The sequence below is a fragment of the Rhinolophus sinicus genome, linkage group LG04 (genome assembly GCF_036562045.2).
Source record: "Rhinolophus sinicus isolate RSC01 linkage group LG04, ASM3656204v1, whole genome shotgun sequence".
NCBI lineage: Eukaryota > Metazoa > Chordata > Mammalia > Chiroptera > Rhinolophidae > Rhinolophus > Rhinolophus sinicus.
In genome coordinates, this window is record NC_133754.1 from 169459041 (window position 1) to 169479684 (window position 20644).

General features: G+C 41.6%; 1 protein-coding gene across 5 annotated transcripts in view; it reads right to left on the reverse strand.

Annotated features, from left to right (window-relative positions):
* The window catches only part of ECPAS (Ecm29 proteasome adaptor and scaffold), a 100517-nt gene extending 82002 nt beyond the window's left edge, over nt 1-18515 (reverse strand). The window contains exons 1-2 of one of the 5 annotated variants that reach the window (XM_074330823.1): nt 18183-18473; nt 9473-9576 (exon numbers count right to left, since the gene is read on the reverse strand). In XM_074330823.1, the coding sequence (XP_074186924.1) occupies nt 9473-9494 (22 nt within the window). In that variant the 5' untranslated portion in view covers nt 9495-9576; nt 18183-18473. Of the gene's footprint in view, nt 1-9472; nt 9577-17528; nt 17999-18182 lie in introns of those variants that run through there. The other 4 variants (XM_074330822.1, XM_074330824.1, XM_019749528.2 and 1 more) reach the window with 4 other exon arrangements.
* Between the last annotated feature and the right edge of the window lie 2129 nt (nt 18516-20644).

Consider the following 20644-nt stretch of genomic DNA (forward strand, 5'->3'; position numbering starts at 1 on the left):
AGAAGAACTAAGGAAAGAAAAAACGGACTAGTCAATGAGAACTGGAAAACATTTGTTAGCTCATGCAGGGGGGAAAAAAAAAAACTAAAAATCCCTTGCAGGTAGATTAATGACAATACATGTAAAAAGCAAGATTTTCAAGGCTTTAAAAGAAAACTGAAAAGGGAAAATTAAAACTCAAGCACAAAAATAGACTAATAGGGTACGATCTTTAAATATTGTAAACACACCAGAAATTAAAAAGATAAGCTATAGCTACAGTCTTTTTAAATAATAAAAAAAGAATGCAGAATACTTTAAAAATTCTGGCAAATCAAGAAAAATCAAATTAATCCAAAATTTTAAATGAAAAAGGATAATGTCTGAATAAGCAGTCAATTCAGAGATGAGACCCACAAACTAAATAACAAAAAGATGCTCAATCAGACTGATCAGGAATATGCAAAATTAACACAACAATGAAATATAATTTCACACCCTTCACATTACAAAAACTTTTCAAATCTAATAGTATCAAATATTGGCAAAGACTGGAAACAAACCAAGCTTTGACTTCAATGCTGATGGGTGTACCTGATATTGACTTCTGAAGAACAAATCTCTAGTGAGTTCATCTCTAGTAGAGTTAAAAAGGCACATACCCTTCAACCTGGCAATTCCACTCCAGGGAAACTTACTCTGGAACAGGGCTATTCAAAGTTAGCAGTAAAATGTTTATCAACAGTCAGCAAAGACATAAGGAACACTTCTTCCTTCACTAGGAAAAGAAATATTAAATATAATCATTAACAATGATACCTGATTTACATTCTGCTGCAAGCTCCCTACTTACAAGAAGTAATCCCTCAGTCCTCAGACCACATTTTGTGTATCACTGTCCTAGAGAAAAACTCTCCCACGGGAGAGACAAACACAAGGACACATGTAAGCAACTGTTCATAGCCACAGGGTCAGTAAAAGCAAAAAAATGGAAACACTCTAAATGTCAGTCAACAGAAAAATGGACAAAGAAATTGAGGCAGGGTCATACAATATTGAAAATAAATAAGAATTACAAGTCACGCGGATCAACATGACAGTATCTAAAAAACTAAGATCGAACAAAGAAAGCAAGTTGCAGAAGGATATGTACAGTATGTAAAGTTTTCAAATGCAATATATGTGTATTGCATGTGATATATACATCACAGGAATGACAACCTCTGAGCAAGAAGGGAAGAGAGGAGGAGGAGGAAAGGGAAGGGGAGAGAAAGGAGAAGAAAAAAAATGTAAAGGGTAATACAGGAGCTTGAATTGCATCTATGTTTATTTCTTAAAAAATAAAATAAAATCGGAGTGGCTGGATGGCTCAGTTGGTTAGAGCGCGAGATCTCAACAACAAGGTTGCTGGTTCAATTCACACATGGGATGGTGGGCTGCGCCCCCTGCAACTAAATATTGAAAACGGCAACTGGACTTGGAGCTGAACTGCGCCCTCCACAACTAGACTGAAAAGCAACAACTTGGAGCAGATGTGCCCTGGAGAGAAACACACTATTCCCCAATAAAATAAATTTTTAAAAAATTAAAATAAAATGAAATGAAAGACTTGAAGCTAACAGCAAAAAACTATTATGTAAATATTTGACAAAGATGGGCTGGACATACGTAAGTGTTGCATTACTCTCTATACTTTTCTTCACACTTGAAATATTTCATTATTTTTAAAAGAATATGTACACCATAATAGATACAACTATATAAAAAGGAAAATACATCAGTAATTTTTCTTCTTTATACTTTCATATTCTTCAAATATTCTTCAGTAAAAAATAATTTTTTTTTAGAAAAAATAATATACAGAGCAAATATTTTAAAAGAAGCCATAATTCAAGGATAAGGAAAGAAATTTAAATCACAGAATTTTCTTTTTTTTTGGGGGGGGGGAACAGTGTGTTTCTCCAGGTCCCATCAGCTCCAAGTCGTTGTCCTTCAATCTAGTTGTGGAGGGCGCAGCACACTGGCCCATGTGGAAATCGAACTGGCAACCCTATTGTTCAGAGCTCACGCTCTAACCAATTGAGCCATCAGGCCACCCCTAAATCACAGAATTTTAAAGCTTAAAAGGAACCTTAAAGAATATGGAAAAACAAAAATAGAACATTTACTGGTGGAAATGCAAAATGGTACAGCCATTTTGGAAGACAGTCTGTTGGATTTTTACGAAACTAAACATCCTCTTACCACACGATCCAGCAATTAATTGCACTCCTTGGTATTTGCCCAAAGGAGCTGAAAACATGTCCACACAAAGACCTGCGCATGGGGGGCTGGCCCGGTGGCTCAGGCGGTTACAGCTCCATGCTCCTAACTCCAAAGGCTGCCGGTTCGATTCCCACATGGGCCAGCGGGCTCTCAACCACAAGGTTGCCAGTTCAGTTCCTCGACTCCCTCAAGGGATGGTGGGCAGCGCCCCCTGCAACTAAGATTGAACACTGGCACCTTGAGCTGAGCTGCCGCTGAGCTCCCAAATGGCTCAGTTGGTTGGAGTGCATTCCCTCAACCACAAAGTTGCCGGTTCGACTCCCGCAAGGGATGGTGGGCTGCGTCCCCGGCAACTAGCAATGGCAACTGGACCTGGAGCTGAGCTCAGCTCTCCACAACTAAGACTGAAAGGACAACAACTTGAAACTGAACGGCACCCTCCAAAACTAAGATTGAAAGGACAACAACTTGACTTGGGGAAAAGGTCTGGAAGTACACATTGTTCCCCAGTAAAGTCCTGTTCCCCTTCCCCAATAAAATCTTTAAAATAAAAAAAAAGACCTGCACATGGATATTTATAATTATTCATAATTGCCAACACTTGGGAGCAACCAAGATGTCCTTCAGTAAGTGAATGGATAAATTGGAGCATACAGACAACGGAATATTATTCAGCGCTAAAAAGAAATGAAATGACATGGAGGAACCTTAAAGACATATTACTAAGTGAAAGAAGCCAATCTGAGAAAGCTACGTACTGTATGATTCCAACTATATGACATTTTGCAAATGGCATAACTATGGAGACAGTAAAAAAAAATCAGTGGTTGCCAGGGAGGAAAGAAGGGGGAGGGATGAACAGGCAAAGTACAGGGGATTTTTTAGGACAGTGAGAACACTCCATATGATATGACAATGGCAGGTGTATGTCATTACACATTCGTTCAAACAAAAAGAATATAAAACACCTAGAGTGAACCGTAACATAAACTATGAACTTTGGGTGATTATGATGTGTCGATGTACATTTATTCTTGGTTAAAAATTAAAAAGTACCATTCTGGTGCGTGATGTTGATAATGCAGGAGACTGTGCAACTGTGGGGGGCAAGAGGTACGTGGGAAATCTGTGCCTTCCTCTCGATTTTGTCGTAAACTTAAAACTGCTCTAAAAAAATAAAGTCTTAAAACAAATTTTTAGTCTCAAAGGAATCATATCAACAGCATTGAGGTTCTTAAATCCCAAAGCAAAAACCAATTTCCAGATTAGATTATGTCAACTATTACCTCCATGTAGGGGAAAAAAAATCTACTAAAAAATAAATACATTCATTTACTTTTCATTAAATAATTCTCTAACTCAAATTATTTACCTGTCTTTAGTTTCTCTAGCTCTAAAAAGAAGTAAAAGGCCTTCCCTCTATCTACCCCTAAAGGAAGAAATGACCAACAAAGGTTTAAGGATTTCACTTTGGTGTTATCCACCATTAGCCACTCATTATTTCTGAAAATGTGTAATTATTCCTGAGAAATAAAACTGTCCACATAAATCACTCACTCTCCAGATCTCTCCAAAAAAATACAACTTTGACTTTGAGTTAAGGAGGAAAGGCTATTTTCTCACAGGGTGAGAATAAGGCAAATACCAGTTTTTCACTCACATCATCACTTAAGGGGAAAAAAAACAAAGAAAAAACAAGAAATCAGTTTCCTTCGATGTGTCACCTTTCCATGACAAACATCAACCATTTCTTTGAAAGTATGCAAGAAAAACATACACTGTCAAAAAGAATAGGGAAAGGACCATATTTAAGGTACTGAGTATCCCTGTGTGGCACAATTATTCTTTTTTGGCTTGTTTAATTCTATTGTCATAATTTTCTTCATGAGCATGAATAACTTGAATTAAAAAGAGAAAATGGTTTTATTTCAGGGTGGTAAGTTTCAGATTTTTTTAAGGTTGCATAAATTTTCTACAAAGAACATTATTTTTTCTGAATATGAAAGTAAATTTTTTTTTTTTTTTAAGATTTTATTGGGGAAGGGGAACAGGACTTTATTGGGGAACAGTGTGTACTTCCAGGGCTTTTATCCAAGTCAAGTTGTTGTCCATTCAATCTTAGTTGTGGAGGGTGCTGTTCAGCTTCAAGTTGTTGTCCTTTCAGTCTTAGTTGTGGAAGGCACAGCTCAGCTCCAGGTCCAGTTGCCGTCGCTAGTTGCAGGGGGCACAGCCCACCATCCCTTGCGGGAGTCGAACCGGCAACCTTGCGGTTGAGAGGACTCACTCCAACCAACTGAGCCATCTGGGAGCTCAGCGGCAGCTCAGCTCAAGGTGCCGTGTTCAACCTTAGTTGCAGGGGGCGCTGCCCACTATCCCTTGCGGGACTCGAGGAATCAAACTGGCAACCTCGTGGTTGAGAGCCCACTGGCCCATGTGGGAATCGAACCGGCAGCCTTCAGAGTTAGGAGCACGGAGCTCCAACCGCCTGAGCCGGCCCAGAAAGTAAATTTTAAATTATAAATCAAGTTAGAGTCCTAAATTGGAAGCTGAGATTGAAAGGGAAAGCTGAGAATACCTACACCACTGCTTACTGTATCATAAATCAATTAATAATCCAAAGCTACAGGTTATTTTGAGAAAGATATGTCAAGTAACCAGAGAAGTATACCAGACTATAACAGAATAATAGGAAATATTCTCCCCAATGATACTTACTTTCTTCTGATTCACACATACCATGTTTCCCCGAAAAAAAGACTTAGCCAGACCAACAGCTCTTATGCGTCTTTTGGAGCAAAAATTAATATAAGACCCAGTCTTCTAGTACAGTAAAATAAGGCCTGGTCTTATATTACTTTTTGCTCCAAAGACACATTAGAGCTGATTGTCCAGCTAGGTCTTATTTTCGGGGAAACACTGTATGTAAATACATTGCAGTCACCAAATAGTTTCACATGGCCTTTAGAGCCTGAGAAAAATGTTGTGGGGTAGGCACCGATTTGTCTGCACTTATGCGTGAAAAACTGGAGCTCCAAATCTGACTGACTTGCCAAAGGTCACGAAGCTAATAAGACACAGACTTGTAAATTAAACCTAGAAGTGTCTTTACCCTCCAAATACACACTAGAATACAGTACCTCCCTCTAAAGCATATTTTTTGAAGTAGGTCACATTAGCTCCAACTTACAGATGAGGAAACAGAGCTAGAATTCATTCAAAATGTTGACCAAGATTACAAAGGTAGTAAGTGGCAGGACTAGGATTCAAACTGCAGGCAATCCAACTCCAAACCCAATGCTCCTTCTAGTAAGCTAACTTACAGTAAGGTGGAAGCAGAGAAAGTGAGTGGAGAGGATTCTAAGCCTTACTAGACAACTATGTACAACATGACTTGGTACCCTGGCCAGGGTCAATGTTGTCAGGATGGGTCCCTCACTCAATTCATCCCTTCAAGGAGATATGACATGGGCATCTTCAGCCTATCCTATCAAGCACAAAATCAGAAGAGGCTGGTCTGAAGAAAGAATAGCATGAAGGCACAGAGAGAAGCTGGAAGAACTGGATGACTTCCAGTCCTTAGTTCCAAATCCCTCTTAAAGGCCCCTCTTGTTTCCATAAGACTCCCTGATTCTTTATAATAAGTGCCTCATTTTTGCTTAAGCCAGCTTACAGCTGGGTCCAAGTACAAATGGAAGGTCTTTGCCAAGATAAAAAAAAAAAAAGACGTACTTCTATAAAAATATATTAAAAAATACATTTTTTAAAAAGCAGCTAGCACAAGCCTAGGGTGAGTATCAGATCAAAGAGGATTTCTTTCCTAAGATTTTAGCCTCAAGGGACCTTCTCAACCATGCATACTGTCACTCCCCAACAGCCATCCAAATTGCAATAGCTTGTTAAGTGTACCATATGTTCTCCGGGCCCAATTCTTTTGGTCAACCAAGTCCCTCACCTGGAAATACTCTCCCAACCATCTCTTCCTCTCCATACATCCAAATCCTCCCTATTCAAGGTCCAGCCCAAATACTACATGCTCCCCAATTATACATCCCATCCTGGCCCTACAAACTCCCACAGACCTTTTCTACATCTCTCCTGTCACTAGTTACCTTTTGCTGTACATGACGTAACTGCCCAATCTTCCCTTCTCTAGACCTTAAGAGCTCTTTGAGGTGTGACTTGAATCTGACTCCATCTGACTGCCTACTCATTCATTCGCTCCATCCATCATCTCTAGAGCTACCCCGGTTGAGAAACTGATATAATCTCTTCACATCCCAGCACTTAACTCAGTGCCTTGCGTACAGTAGTTGCTCAATTACCTGTTGAATGTATGAAATATTATTATACTTCCTCTGCATTAGAAAAGATGTTTAGAAGTTTATACAGCTAACATCTATAGCAAGGAAAAGGAGGGGATTGGTGGCAATTTGTAACACCTGACATCAGAATCTCTTGGAAAAGGGACTGTTTGTTTTTCTAATATCATGACAAATGCATAGGATTTTTTTAGACAAAGAAGAGGAGAAAGAAGAGGATGAAAGAAATTCCAAAAGGTCTAATTGTGTGGCAGAACTGTTCTGCTCCAAATCAGGAGGGTTCAGTAGTTATTGCAGAGAGAAGGAAAGCAGGGGAAAAAGATAGGGAGGACAAACCAGCAAAAGGGAGGAAAATCAAGGCCCTACAGCAGGGCCTTTCTTTCTCCATGACTCACACATCTTCAATAGTTAACTAAATTCCTGAAATGCTTGGGGAAAGAGGATGCGTTTGTGCGCATACCAGTGAAACAGGTGGGTTTCATGTCCAAGCTGACCTAGATGGAACCAAAACACCATTTTCAGAAATGGGAGCCCAGAAGCTAAGAAACATGTAAGTAGACTAAATTATAGAAAATTCACAAAAAATTGGATGTGATGGAGGGGAGGATGAATACCTATGAGCTTTGACAATCTGCAATTAGGAGTTTGAGGCTGAAACTATGATGAATAAAGAAGCTCCTAGCTAACATCTAGGTTTTGCATATAAGACTCATTTCTGGCAGATAAATCCTGCGAATTATAAATCTAACCAGGTACTACTCGGTAGTTCAAGTCCACGTATTTATTGATTCTTCTATAACATTTCAATTCACTGAACGCCACTCTAATACTTGACAAAATCCAAATGAGGCCAGCAGGGTAGTTCTTCAGGAATTAATGTTTAGAATTGTGATCTCTTTTCCTTAGTTTTTAAATAGCCTTACCCCCACACACACCTTTTAAAAAGGAACTCCTTAAATACAAACGGACTTAAAAGGAGAATGTCAGGAACTCTACCAGTAAACACGCGTATAATAAGTCAGAGATGTGGAGAAGATCCATTCCCAGAAAGAGACAACCATCATGGTTCTTATGGGAGTTGCCTCCTTCCAGCCAGGGCAGCCCTAGGGGATGGCAAGTAAGAATCTTTGCAGGAAATGAGATCCTAAGCCAGAGGTTCCTGCTAACACAGTCCCTAGCTGGTACCACCCAAAATTATGGCAATCAGGCCATCTTCCTATCACCTAGCCCATCAGTCTTACCTCCAGGGCCCAGGCAGATAGTCCAATATGGAAACCTCTGCATCAGGATGCACTAGATTCTGAGCAGAGAAGGGGAGTCTTTCTTCTCCTGACACTTCAGAAGTCCTGCACATACGCATATGATGTCAGGCTACTTTAAGCCCCACCCACCCACCCCGCACCAACCAACCAACCCAGCACAGTCCATACATAGCAAGACTACTCCTCCCTGCTCACACACTCCTTTCCCTATTGCCCCTCTTCCCCCCCACACACACACACACACACACACACACACACACACACACACACACAGGGAGGGAAGTCATAGGGTTAGTTTGGCAGGCTTGGGCCAAGTAAGGAGACAGGAGCCCTCATCTGTACCCTAGATTTAATGAAAAGACTCCAGATGTACTGAGGCCTACAAACACTCCCACCTCCCAAAGAGGCCCTTTCCTCCAGAGACAGGAGCTGGCAGATACCCAGTTAGAAATCAGTGTTAGTAAACTGATGAGCAGAAAGATTAGCTTATGAAAGCAGGCTTAGAGGAGATAATATATACCATGCAAGAGTTCAGACTGCATAAAAGTCAAGTGTATGATAGTTAACATCCACCCAAAGCAGCCATTGACTTAGGACAATGCTCATTTTGATGTGTGAACTCTAGAATGTTCTTAATTTAAGTCACTATTTAAATTCCAGCATTTGTGGTTTGACCTTCTTGCCTTCGGTACATCATAAGACATTAACGCATCTGTCACAGGCCCATAAGCTCTAAGAAAGAATCTAAGAGCGAATAAACAATGTCCTCATTTCTCTTCTAAACAATTCTAAACAATTCCTCCAATCTCCCAATTTTCCATTTCTCTATGATGGAATGAATACATGTGAAATAGCAAAAGCTGTTCTAAAGTTGAACTTTGGTCTATAAAATATTCCATTCATCCCATCCCTCAAAATTCCACCTAAATGGATTAAAACATCATACACAATATACATACGAAAAATTGTAGCATGCACTGGGGGGAAAGGGTCCCAATAGTTAAATTAGAAAGACAGACAAAATTCACCTTTGAATTGAAGCTACAAAATCTCAGGTATTCACTGGATACCGAGCTCGTGATATCTGAGAATTACAATCTGAACTTACTGAGTTTCAATCAAAGGACCATCCAATATCATTCAAGAATGAAATTGACACCATACTCTTGTTCAGCCTCAGAATGAAGTGGAATTAAGTGGCTTTTCCATCACTGTGCATGTCAAAATGGCAGAATTAGGACTATCCAGTTACTAGGATAATGCATCTCTCGAAACCTCTTTCCACAAATGAAACAATGAACTTCATGACAACATTCCTGGAGCATATAAAACCATTTTCTGTGGCTGCTGCAGACAACACTACTTGTAAACTACCAGTCTTATCCTTGTGCGCACTGCTAAGTAATGTCTTCAAGTTTTCTTTTTTCTCTCTTGCTAATGTTTTAAATTTGTTTACATAATGACAGGGAACAGAGGCTTCAGGCCTCTACAAACTTTAACATGAAATGAACTTCACTGATTCTCTCAGGATGGCTACAGAGAAAAATCCATGAAGATCTTGAGGGGAAAGTGCTGCTTTATAACCCAGGCATTTTAAATGCTACTACAAAAAAAACGTACACAGCCTGAGAAACTAAATCTACTAACCTCTACAATCAATGTGATACATGGTTTATCCAGTCGTGACAAAACTCCTCTGGACCACCAATGGTGTGTTCATCCACTCGTACATATGCAACTGTATAAAGAATCTATTGTTTAGAACACCAGGAAAAAAAAACAATTAAAAGATTTATACTCATAGCTACCATTTTATTTTTCAAAAGCACTTTTCATTTCTATGCTAAGATCTCCTAATTTGATGCCCCACTTTGCAAATTCAGAATGAGGGGAAAAAATTATAATGAAATTGGAGAAAGAGTAAGGAATGTGTTCATGAATAAAATTTACTGTGTAAAAGTAATATGCTAATACAGAAAAAAATACACTGGTAATTATTCACTAACAACTAAAAAACTCTAACACCAATACAACATATGCTTTATCATATATGTACATATGTACATAAACATATAAAACCTTACATAAAATTGAAAGAAAGTATCTGAATTATACAATAGTTTTACAAGTATATCAGTAGATGAGTACACATGTTTAGCACATTACAACTGAGAATGTACATGGTTAATAGTCATAACCCGGGGACCCTTTGCCCTTTCTCCGCACTCCTGAGCCTTTTCCCTGATTCGTCGTCTTCTCACGGCTGTCCTCTGGACAATCTGTCCATTCCCATGACTCCACCCTCATCCCCACACTCTCCCAAGCTTCAGAACCAAAGTTCTCACACACCTGTAATCCACATGCCTCACACCATGACAAGTTCTTAACGTGCGTTCTTTTCCCATTCTTATAACAACCGTGTAAAACAGGTTTTGTTATTATTCCATTTTACAGATGAGAAAACCAAGGCCCAGAAGTTAGGTCCCTTGTTCAGGATATTAACTAAAAGGTGGCAGAGCCAGGATTCAAAACCAGCTCTGATTTCAATGCCAGAGGTTTTAGCCACTATTCAAAACAGACTCCCTAAACAACTCAACCTGAGTGCCTCAATAATTCCATTCATTCATTCAACAAACAATTTATTTGTTGAACATAAACCTGTTCTCCCTTTTTTCCCTATATCCTCTATTTCCCTATATCCACACCCTCCATCATCCTAATCTCTTAGGTAGATTCTTGGAATCATCTCTAACTCCTCCCTCTCTTGAATAAGCCTCATCTATTTGGTCAATAATTTCTGCCTATTTTAGGGATTCTAGATTATATTACCTCCTTGCCTAATACACTTCCACTGTCCCAATTCAGACCCTAAACTTCTTTTTCCTAGCCACTGTGATACCCTCCTAATTAGTCTTGCTGCTCTCCTTGTAATCAGTTACCCCACTGCCACCTATTATCCTTATAAAACGTATCTATTCATGTCACACCCCCAGCTGAAAAGCCTCTGACGGTTCTCTACCGTTCTCTACCGTCTACAGAACAGGGTCCAAGTGAGGAGTTTTGGCTCTCCTATACAAGCTGGTCGCCACCTACCTTCCAAGCTTCATCTACTGCCCACCCCCACTAAAAATCAGAATTTATGTAGAGCTTCATTGTTTATACAGTGCATTTTCACAGACATTAATCCTAACCACTCTATGAGCATTTCTTACTCCAATTGTATGATAAAGAAACTGAGATTTACAAAGATAAGGTAATTTGCCCAAGATCCCAAATAGTAAAAGGCAGAAAGGGCCAAGTCTCAACTGTACCTGAAACTAATATAAAATAATATTGAGTGTCAACTATAATTAAAAATATACATGTATAGACAGAATATAAAGCACAGCATAGGGCTAGTGAGGGGTATTGGAATAGCCGTGTACGGTGTCAGAGGGGTAGTGGGCTTGGTGGGATTGTCACTGTGTGCGGGGTGTAAACGTCTAATCATTATGTGGCTTTGTATACCTGAACCTAACAAAAAAATAAAATAATAAAGTACATTTTATCCAAAGAAGAAAAGAAAAGAGCCAAGTCTCAAACTCCAAACCTCATCCTCTTCCCCAGTACTTCAAGCAGCCATAGCACCCCCCACTCCAGCATATCAGACTTACGGACACTTTCTCTGAAAATACACATTTTTCAACCTCTGTCTTTGCTCAAGCCATTCCCTCAGCCTGGAATGCTTTCTCACTTTTTGATATTTTCAAAGAACAGTACTAGGCATTTTTCACATCAAGCTTCATATCTGTTACTTATATTTATATATAAACTTGTCTTTACATTGAATTCTAAGCCCTGTGAGGACGGGAGCATAAGTTAGTCACTCAATTTTTAAAGTCTGCTTATGGAATTGATAAATGTGTGGGGGAAACAAGCCATATAAGATGGCAAGTATCAAGGTAGAGACTGGCCAGACCTGAAACCAGAGATGAGCAACTTGGATCAAACCATCTGAGCAGACTGGCAGTGTCTACGTTTTTAACATCTATCTTCTGAACAAGGTCGAATGCCCCGGTGCCAACTGTTCTCACGGACACTGGCCTTTAATAAATATTACAGTTTACTGAAAGCATAATTCAAAACAGAATGGGATAGAAGTGAAAAATAAGAAGTTGATTTCTTTAAAAAACAGAAATATCATTATTTTCCATTTTAACCTATTTGGTTAAGCAACCAAAATGTAAATGATACAAAGATCAACTCAGTTGCATGTATGGCTGTCATTAAAGCAACCATCTCTCTGGGGCTATTTCAGTATGCCCACAGAATGATATTCGCCTACACAGCTTTCCATGTCTCATCCTCTAAAAGAGCCAGTAGGCTTCCTGGCACAGCAGACTCTCAGAATGGTATTTGACATGTTGATTATCTGGCCAACTTTTGCAAGCAAAGTTTCCTATGGCTATGTCCAATCGCCAAACTGAATAGTGTCAGTGTGCTTTAAGATTACAGGCTGTTACTCCTTCATGAGTTCTTTTTTTTTTTTTTTTTTTTAATTGGGGAAGGGGAACAGGACTGGGGAACAGTGTGTATTTCCAGGACTTTTTTCCAAGTCAGTTTGTCCTTTCAATCTTAGTTGTCAGTCTTAGTTGTGAAGGGTGCCGTTCAGCTTCGAGTTGCTGTCCTTTCAGTCTTAGTTGTGGAAGGCGCAGCTCAGTTCCAGGTCCAGTTACCATTGCTAGTTGCAGGGGGTGCAGCCTACCATCCGTTGCAGGAGTCAAACTGGCAACCTTGTGGTTGAGAGGATGCGCTCCAACCAACTGAGCCATCCAGCTCAGCGGCAGCTCAGCGGCAGCTCAGCTCAAGGTGCCATGTTCAATTTTAGTTGCAGGGGGCAGAGCCCACCATCGGAATTGAACTGGCAACCTCGTGGTTGAGAGCCCACTGGCCCATGTGGGAATCGAACCGGCAGCCTTCGGAGTTGTCTTCGGAGTTAGGAGCATGGAGCTCTAACCACCTGAGCCACTGAGCCAACCATTCATGGGTTGTCTTTATCCCAGGGAAGATCAGATACTAAGGAGGCCTTACAATTATAAAGCCCAGAATATGAAACCACTAAACAGCTGACCAGGTGAAAAGTTTCAAATGCTTTCTTCCCTCTGTCAGAAATCTCGCTACCCACTGCTAAAATATACTCATAATGTCAACTTTTCCATGAACTGGCAGAGGATAATATTAGAAGAAAAACTAACCCACATGCCCTGCACTGAATTTCATTTCACTCCAAACAATTATATCACCCTAAATACAAAGAAAAGAAAACAAACAAACAAAAAACTACAGACGATGACCTTAAGTAATTTACAGATTAGATTTCAAAACTGCCTTTAACAGTCAGAACTAACTGTTCTCTATTTCGGCATCTTACCCAAAAATCTACTATGTTCTATTCAATGTAACATCTGAATATTGCCAAATTTTATACACTTACAGGACATTTCTTCTAGAAGCTAGCAAGACACAGTGGGAAAAAAAGCCATGTTGACTTGTTATAAACAGTTTATTTTCCCTTTCAGAGAGAGTAAAGAGTGGTAGAGCAGAATTATCAAACTTTGGAATCAGAGACCCTAACTCTATAATATGAGGGAAGCCCCAACACTGAGACAATAGCACCAAATTCACAGGGAACCCTGGTGTAAGGACTCAATCAGTTAATATGTACCTTTAAAGTGATTAGAACACATGGTTAAGGCTTCAACAAAATTAACTTTACTATTATTCTATTATAATCACTTGGCTCAAAGTAACAATTGCATGGTATTTGTGAAAACATTAGAACAAATCCCAAATTCAAGATTATCCTGCTTACCTTTTGCCAACTCTCATACATCAATGCTACTATTCCAAAAATAAATTAATAAAATTAAAATAACTAAATAAAAATAAAATACAACCCTAATAGTCCATTCTGCTTCTCAGGAGCTCCTACGAAGCATGTTGGCAGATACAACTGAAAGCACCCATAGATTTAATTTAAATTTATGACATGTGTATCACTTCAATGTAAAGGTAAAAAAGTGTTCATTTGAAATCTATGGAAACAGTGTTACCAGCTATACATCTCTAAATAAAGACCTGGGAACCACAGATGATAATATTACTTTAGTATTATCTATATCATATAATCATACATTTGGTTCCTTACATATCTGTTTACACGTATTCTTCCTCTTTTCTTCTCAAAAGTATTACAATTCATTGGTGTTTCTTTTGTACCCCACAGCAATGATAAACACCAGTCAAATAGTTGGGTTAAAGTAACATTTGGCAGAGAACTTAGCAGAGCATCAGACTTGATCTTTTAATCAGCATGACCAACTGACTAGGGCACACAGGTAAGTTGGCCTAACAGCTGGTTCTGAGTGCACATTGGAGCCTGAAGACACCGGGGATCCAACTCCAACTCTACCACTTGCTCGCTGCAGGACCTTGGGAGTCTAAAATGCCTGTTTCCCATTCCAGAAAACAGGAATAATTTTACCTACCTGTTAGGATTGTTTTGACAAATAAAAGAATACATACGAAGCACTTAAAACAATGCTAGTGCTGAAATATTTAGGGGAAGTGTACTGATGTTTTCAATTTACTTTGAAATGCATCAAAAAAATGGATTGAGTACATCCACTGAAATGTACATTTAAATATAGTTAAAATGATACATTGTTATGTGTATTTTACCACAATCTTTTAAAAATAAAAAATAATTAAAATAAAAATTATAAACATGGATTAAAAAATGGACAAATATGTGATAAAGCTAGTGAAATACCAAAAGCAGAATCTAAGTAGTGGGTATATGAATGCTCATTTTCAACTTCTGTTTTTGAAGCTTTTCACAAAAAAATATTAGAGAAAAAACAATGCTGTTATCTAGTAGTTTGCTTTTATTATCATCTATTAGTCAGAAATAATAGCCAGCTAATAACCATCTATTAGTCAGAAATAATATTCAGATACTTCACTCTTTTTATGGCAGAATTTTAAAAAGCACCTTTTTGCCAGCCATTATAGCCATTCTGAAACTAAACATGGTTTATTTGAAACTTCTTAGCATACGTAATGTGTGTGTGTGTGTGTGTGTGTGTGTGTGTGTGATTCAAGTTAAATTATTCTAAGGTACCAATTGCCAAGTACTTAATCTTTCCTGAAAAAATACAGAAACCAAGTCAACAGATTATCTGTGGTGGATGATTGATAATTTGACCAAACAAAACAATGGAAAAGCAAGGATTGGAACAATTTGTTCCTAACTTTTCCAGTAGCTGCTAAAGCCAGGAAATTCCTTAACAAGAAGTATTACCAGCACTTTTCACAGGTAGCTAATGTACAGGAACACACTGCATATAAGTATATACAAATATGTCAGCCACTTTAAAATGATATTCAATTCTTCCTCTAGTTTTTTTCACCATTCTAACTGGTGGTTCAGATTTAACATGTTTAGTGGTACAACAGGAATTCAGATGTCACACAGTATAAAAATTTAACTTTCAGACCACCTCACCTCCACTGGGATGGTACTATCAAAAATACAGAAAATAAAGTGTTGGTGAGGACGTGGAAAAATTGGAACCCTAGTGTACTGTTGGTGGGAACATAAAATGGTATAGCCACTGTGGAAAACAGAATGGCAGTTCCTCAAAAAATTAAAATAGAATTTTGAGCTAACAATCCCACTTCTGGGTATATATCCAAAAGAACTGGAAGCAGGGCCTCAAAGAGCTATTTGTAAACCACGTTCACTGCGGCATTATTCACGATAGCTAACATATACAACTAACGTAAGTGACCATCGACAGATGAAATGGATGAGAAAATGTGACATATACTTACAATGGAGTATTATTCAGCCTCAGAAAGGAAGGAAAAGCCTCAGAAAGGAAGGAAAATCCTCATGTGTGCTACAATATGGATGAACCTTGAGGACTTTATGGTAAGTGAAATAAGCCAGTCACAAAAAGACAAATCCTGTATGATTCCACTTATATGAGATACCCAGGACAGCCAAAATCAGAGACACACGGAGAATGGTGGTTGCCAGGGGCTGGGAGCTGGGGGGAATAGGGAATTAGGGTCTCGTGGATACAGACTTTCAATTTTGCAAGATGAAGAGTTCTGGAGATGGATGGTGGTGATGGTTGCACAACAATATGAATGTACTCAATACCCTGTACACTTAAAAATGGTTATGATGGTAAAGTTTATGTTATGTGTATTTTACCACAACAACAAAAAATAGAAGGAAACAATTAAGGGAACTGATCTCCCCAGAAGGCCTGGTGGTGCTCCAGACAAACAACACTGTGACTATCAACCCAAGCCTACCTCTTAACCACACCGTGACACCTTGTCTCCTCAGACTCTCCATCCTGCCCAGGGTCACACCAATCGTTTATTTCAGCTTCAAAATGAGCAAACATTATTCTTGCTACACCAGGTTAGTGTTAAAACAGCAAAGAATTGATTAATCTCTCCAATCCCTCCCTGCCTCCTCTTTAAAACAAGGCTAATTCCTCCCTACCTTTCTCATAAGGTTGTTTGTTATGAGGGCAAAAGTGAGATCATGCACATTAAAGTACCTTTAAACTGCCAAGCACCAAAGAAATAGAAATTATGTGTATAACTATTTTCATATGGAAAATTCAAAAGGGGTTGTAACAACAGCAACTGCAACAAAGCTTGGGACACCTCACCCATGCTTCATTCCATTTAAAACTCGTATTATCCCTAAATAACACCTATCTTGTTTTTGTCATAAACTGAGGGCGGCATTAAGGAAACAAACAACAACAACAAAAAGAAAAAAAACCTCAACCTTAAGCATTTCATCTAACCACCCCAAACACAATCAGAAATTGTCTTACACGTCCTAGGAAAACTGAATTTTTATGACCCCAACGAGGGCCGGCGACGCCCTGGGACTACACTTCCCACAAAGCATCGAGGCCAACCCGGGAGGCGGGCGGGGCGGCTTGGGATTCAGGGTGACCACCGATCTCCCCGAACGTGGGTCGTCGTTCCCTGGAAAATTGCAACGTTTAAGGTCCAGTGTGCACTGGCTCTCCTTTCCGAAAGCACTGTCACCCTGTGGTTTCTCCTGCGACTAGCGACGCGACCTCTGCCCTCCCGTCCTTCCTGGTCCACCTAAGGGTCAACGCCTATTTTTGACCTTTCCACTAATTTCTGGTGGTGTCACAGAAAGGCACCTTCTCCCCCTCCCCGAAAGCTCCATTTCTGTAACTCGCCCAACAGTTGGGACCCGGGGTCAGACGGGATGGGAAGACACTACTCGCCACCCTAATGTTCGGGCCAGTCCACCAGCCCAGGCACTGCGGGCAGGGGGCTGGGCTCCCCCTACCCCTGAGCCCGGGGGATCGCGGGCAGAGGTGGCTCCGCCCGGGGCTCCGGTTTCAATTTCGCAACGTGACGGTGCAAACCTGAGGCCTACAAACGCCGGCGGTGGCGTCCGGCGCCCCGCCCGCCCGCCAGGCCCGAGCGCCCCAGCCCCCCGCACGCCGCGGCCACCGCCCGCCCACCCGGCCCGGCGCCCCGCGGGCGGCAGCGCGCCCCAGCCCTCCCGCCCCGCCGCCCCCGGCCGCCGCCCCCGGCCCTGCGCAGCGCCGGCTTCGGCTCGCGGCCGCAGGCTCGCCGTGGCACTTACTCAGCTCGTCCTGGGAGGCGGAGGCGGCGGCCGCAGCCATGTTGCGCCGGGTAGGGAGGGAGGGGCCGGAGGAGGGAGGGCGCGGACGGACGGCGCTGGGGGCTCGCTGCTCGCGGTGCGGCAGGGGCCCGGGGCCGCCTCTGGTCGCTCAGCGCGACCCGCGCGGCGCCCACGAGGCCCGCCCGCCACTGCTGCCGCCGCCTGCGTCCTCCTCGCTGCACGCCTCTCTCTCTCTCTCTCTCTGTCTCTCGCGGTCCCCCGCGAGGTCGCGACTTGGGCGCTCCCGCAGCCTCGCGCCTCTGCGGAGCCGCCGCCGTCTGTCGGCCGAGTTCGGGTGCGCCCGGCCCGCGCGGCGGCTCTGCGGCTTCGCGCCGCGCTCGTCCAACTCACGCCGGTTTTATATTTAGAAAGAGCTGAGCCATCCTCCCAGCGGCCCCCCCGCCGGGCCCCTCGCGCGCCCGCCCGCCCTCGCTCGCTCGCGGCTCGTCCTGCCCACCTGCCGCCGCCCGCCCAGCGAACGGGAGCCGGCCCGCGAGCGCTCCCCGCGCGGACCGGGCACGCGGCGGCCTGCACAGGAGGCCTGGCCTAGCCGCCCTGGGGCTCCGGCGCAGCCTGCAGCGACTCCTGCGCGGGGCGGACGCACGGGCCTCTGACCTGAGTCCGAGCCGTTCTCCATGCCGGGGATGCTGCGCTCGGCACCGCGCGGTGGGCGCCCAGAAGGAAGGCGTTCGGCGGACACGGCCCCAAGAAGCCACGCGCTGCAGTCCGCGAGGGGCTCGACCAAGCTAGCCCGGGCTGCCCCGGCTGGGGGAGATCCTCGAGGCGGGGCCGAAGCTCCCTTTTGAAAGGTCTGTGGCTGTCACATTGGCTGGTCCCGACCTGAAGAAACACGCCTGTCCAAAGGAAGAGACGTGGACTCGGAAAAGTAGAGCCGGGTTCGGAGTCGGAGGGAGGAAGCCCCGCCCTGCGCCTCCCGCCGAACTTCTCGGCCCCAGCGCTGACTCAGTCCGGGGCGAGCCCGGGCGCCGCGGACCGCCCCGGACCAGGCTCCCTGGACTCCTTTTCTTAAACGGGGTGATAAAGTATAGGTTTCTGATGCTGATAGAAACTAGGACTACCGAGTGAAGGAAAATCACTAAGCCCTACTAAGTTAAATGAACCAAGATTTTTCAAGCTCAAACTCAAATATATATGCTTCTGTGAGCTATGTTTTAATTGTTTTTATTCTAATACCAACGTTCCTTTTGGTGACCCAAGTGATTTACTTTGACTATACCTATTTTCACTTTATTCCTTCAGTTTGTCCGTGAGGTCAAAACGTGAAAAACACTTGCAAAATGGAATTCAAATTAAGGGGTTGTGGAATTGCTGTGCTTTAAGTGATGATACTGTCGTAAAAAAATTAAGTACAAGATCAGATAGGTTTTTCTTCTGCATAAAAGGAAATCAAGATCCTAAGTGGGTTATAATTAAATTTGTTCCTAACAGTGGAAATCTATAAAGCCCTAGTTAATGTCTTGAAAAATGAATGTCATTCCAGATATAACGTAGGCACGTACAAGGTAAAAACATCTTTATTTCCTTTATTGCTTTTATTATAGAATTATACGTGATCTTTGTAAAAAAAAAATTCAATGATTCGGAATATCATAAAATTATAAATGAAAGACCTTCCCCCACTCCCCAGAGAAAACTACAGTTAACAGGTACAGTTGAGTGCACATTCTCCAAGGCTTGTCTCTGCACACATACTCCTATGTGCAGTCCCAATACGACTAGGATGGGGAGGGGATTTGCAATCACTGTGAAGTTAGGCATCAGTGTTTATCCCCCATAAACATTCTTTCGTGTTAATTCAAAAAGCGCTACACAACACTTTGTTAATGACTTCATAGTACATTAAGTTAACCAATCCCTTTTTTGAAGACATTTTTCCACTGAAGACGAAATGAATGCACAATCAACTGTTTGCAAAGAATATACACTATACTGAAGTGTGTAAAGGAAAGGTTGTCCCCTACCTCCCTACCCACCATTCCCTCAACCCTAGAAATAATCCAGTAACAGTAGTGCATACAACCTTTTCTGACCATTTCTATGAATATATAAAGTGGCTGCACCACGGGCTGATTCCGAGAGACTTCGACTTCCCATAATCTAAAACCATCCCCCAAAAATATAGAATCTAAATTTTAAACCAAAAAAATAAAAACGAGTTGTTTAGACAATTTTAACTTGCAGACAAAACCAGTTAGCAACTCATAAGTTCCTCCTATATAGAAATTTGAGTCCACCTGTGTGCAAATCACAGATGTGTATACACAGATTTTTGTTTGTTTTAACAAAAATGGAATCATACTACATACATTATGTAACCTTATCTTTTCACCAAACACTATATCACAGGTGTCCTTCCATATCAGTGATGATAATAATAGCTAATACTAATGCACCAGGCACTGTTTAAAGTGTTGTACATGGAAGAATTCATTTAACCCTCACAACGATCTCACGAAGTAAGGATTTTTATGACAGGGGATGGTTGAGAAACATCTAAAGTTCTTCAAACTGGGAAGTGGTAGAGTGGGGATTTGAACGCAGGCAGTGTGGGTACAGAGTCTGCATTCTTAATCTCTATGATCTGTATGTAGAGAGCTAACTCATTCTTTTAAATGACTACATACATGACAAAATTTATTTAATCATTCCCTACAAATGAGCATTATGGTTGTCTACAATTTTTTACTACTGCAAACAATGCTACTGTAAAGCATTCTTACATCTTTATGAAGTCACGTATTTCTATATGTAGACATGGAATTGTCAGGCATAAAATGCCTTTAACATTTCATTATATATGCAGTAGTTAACAGCTTACAATGGTGCTTCTAATCACTTACAGTCGCTTTTTTTAAAAGATTTTATTGGGGTAGGGGAACAGGACTTTATTGGGGTAGGGGAACAGGACTTTATTGGGGAACAGTGTGTACTTCCAGGACTTTTTTCCAAGTCAAGTTGTTGTCCTTTCAATTTTAGTCGTGAAGGGTGCCGTTCAGCTTCGAGTTGTTGTCCTTTCAGTGTTAGTTGTGGAAGGCGCAGCTCAGCTCCAGGTCCAG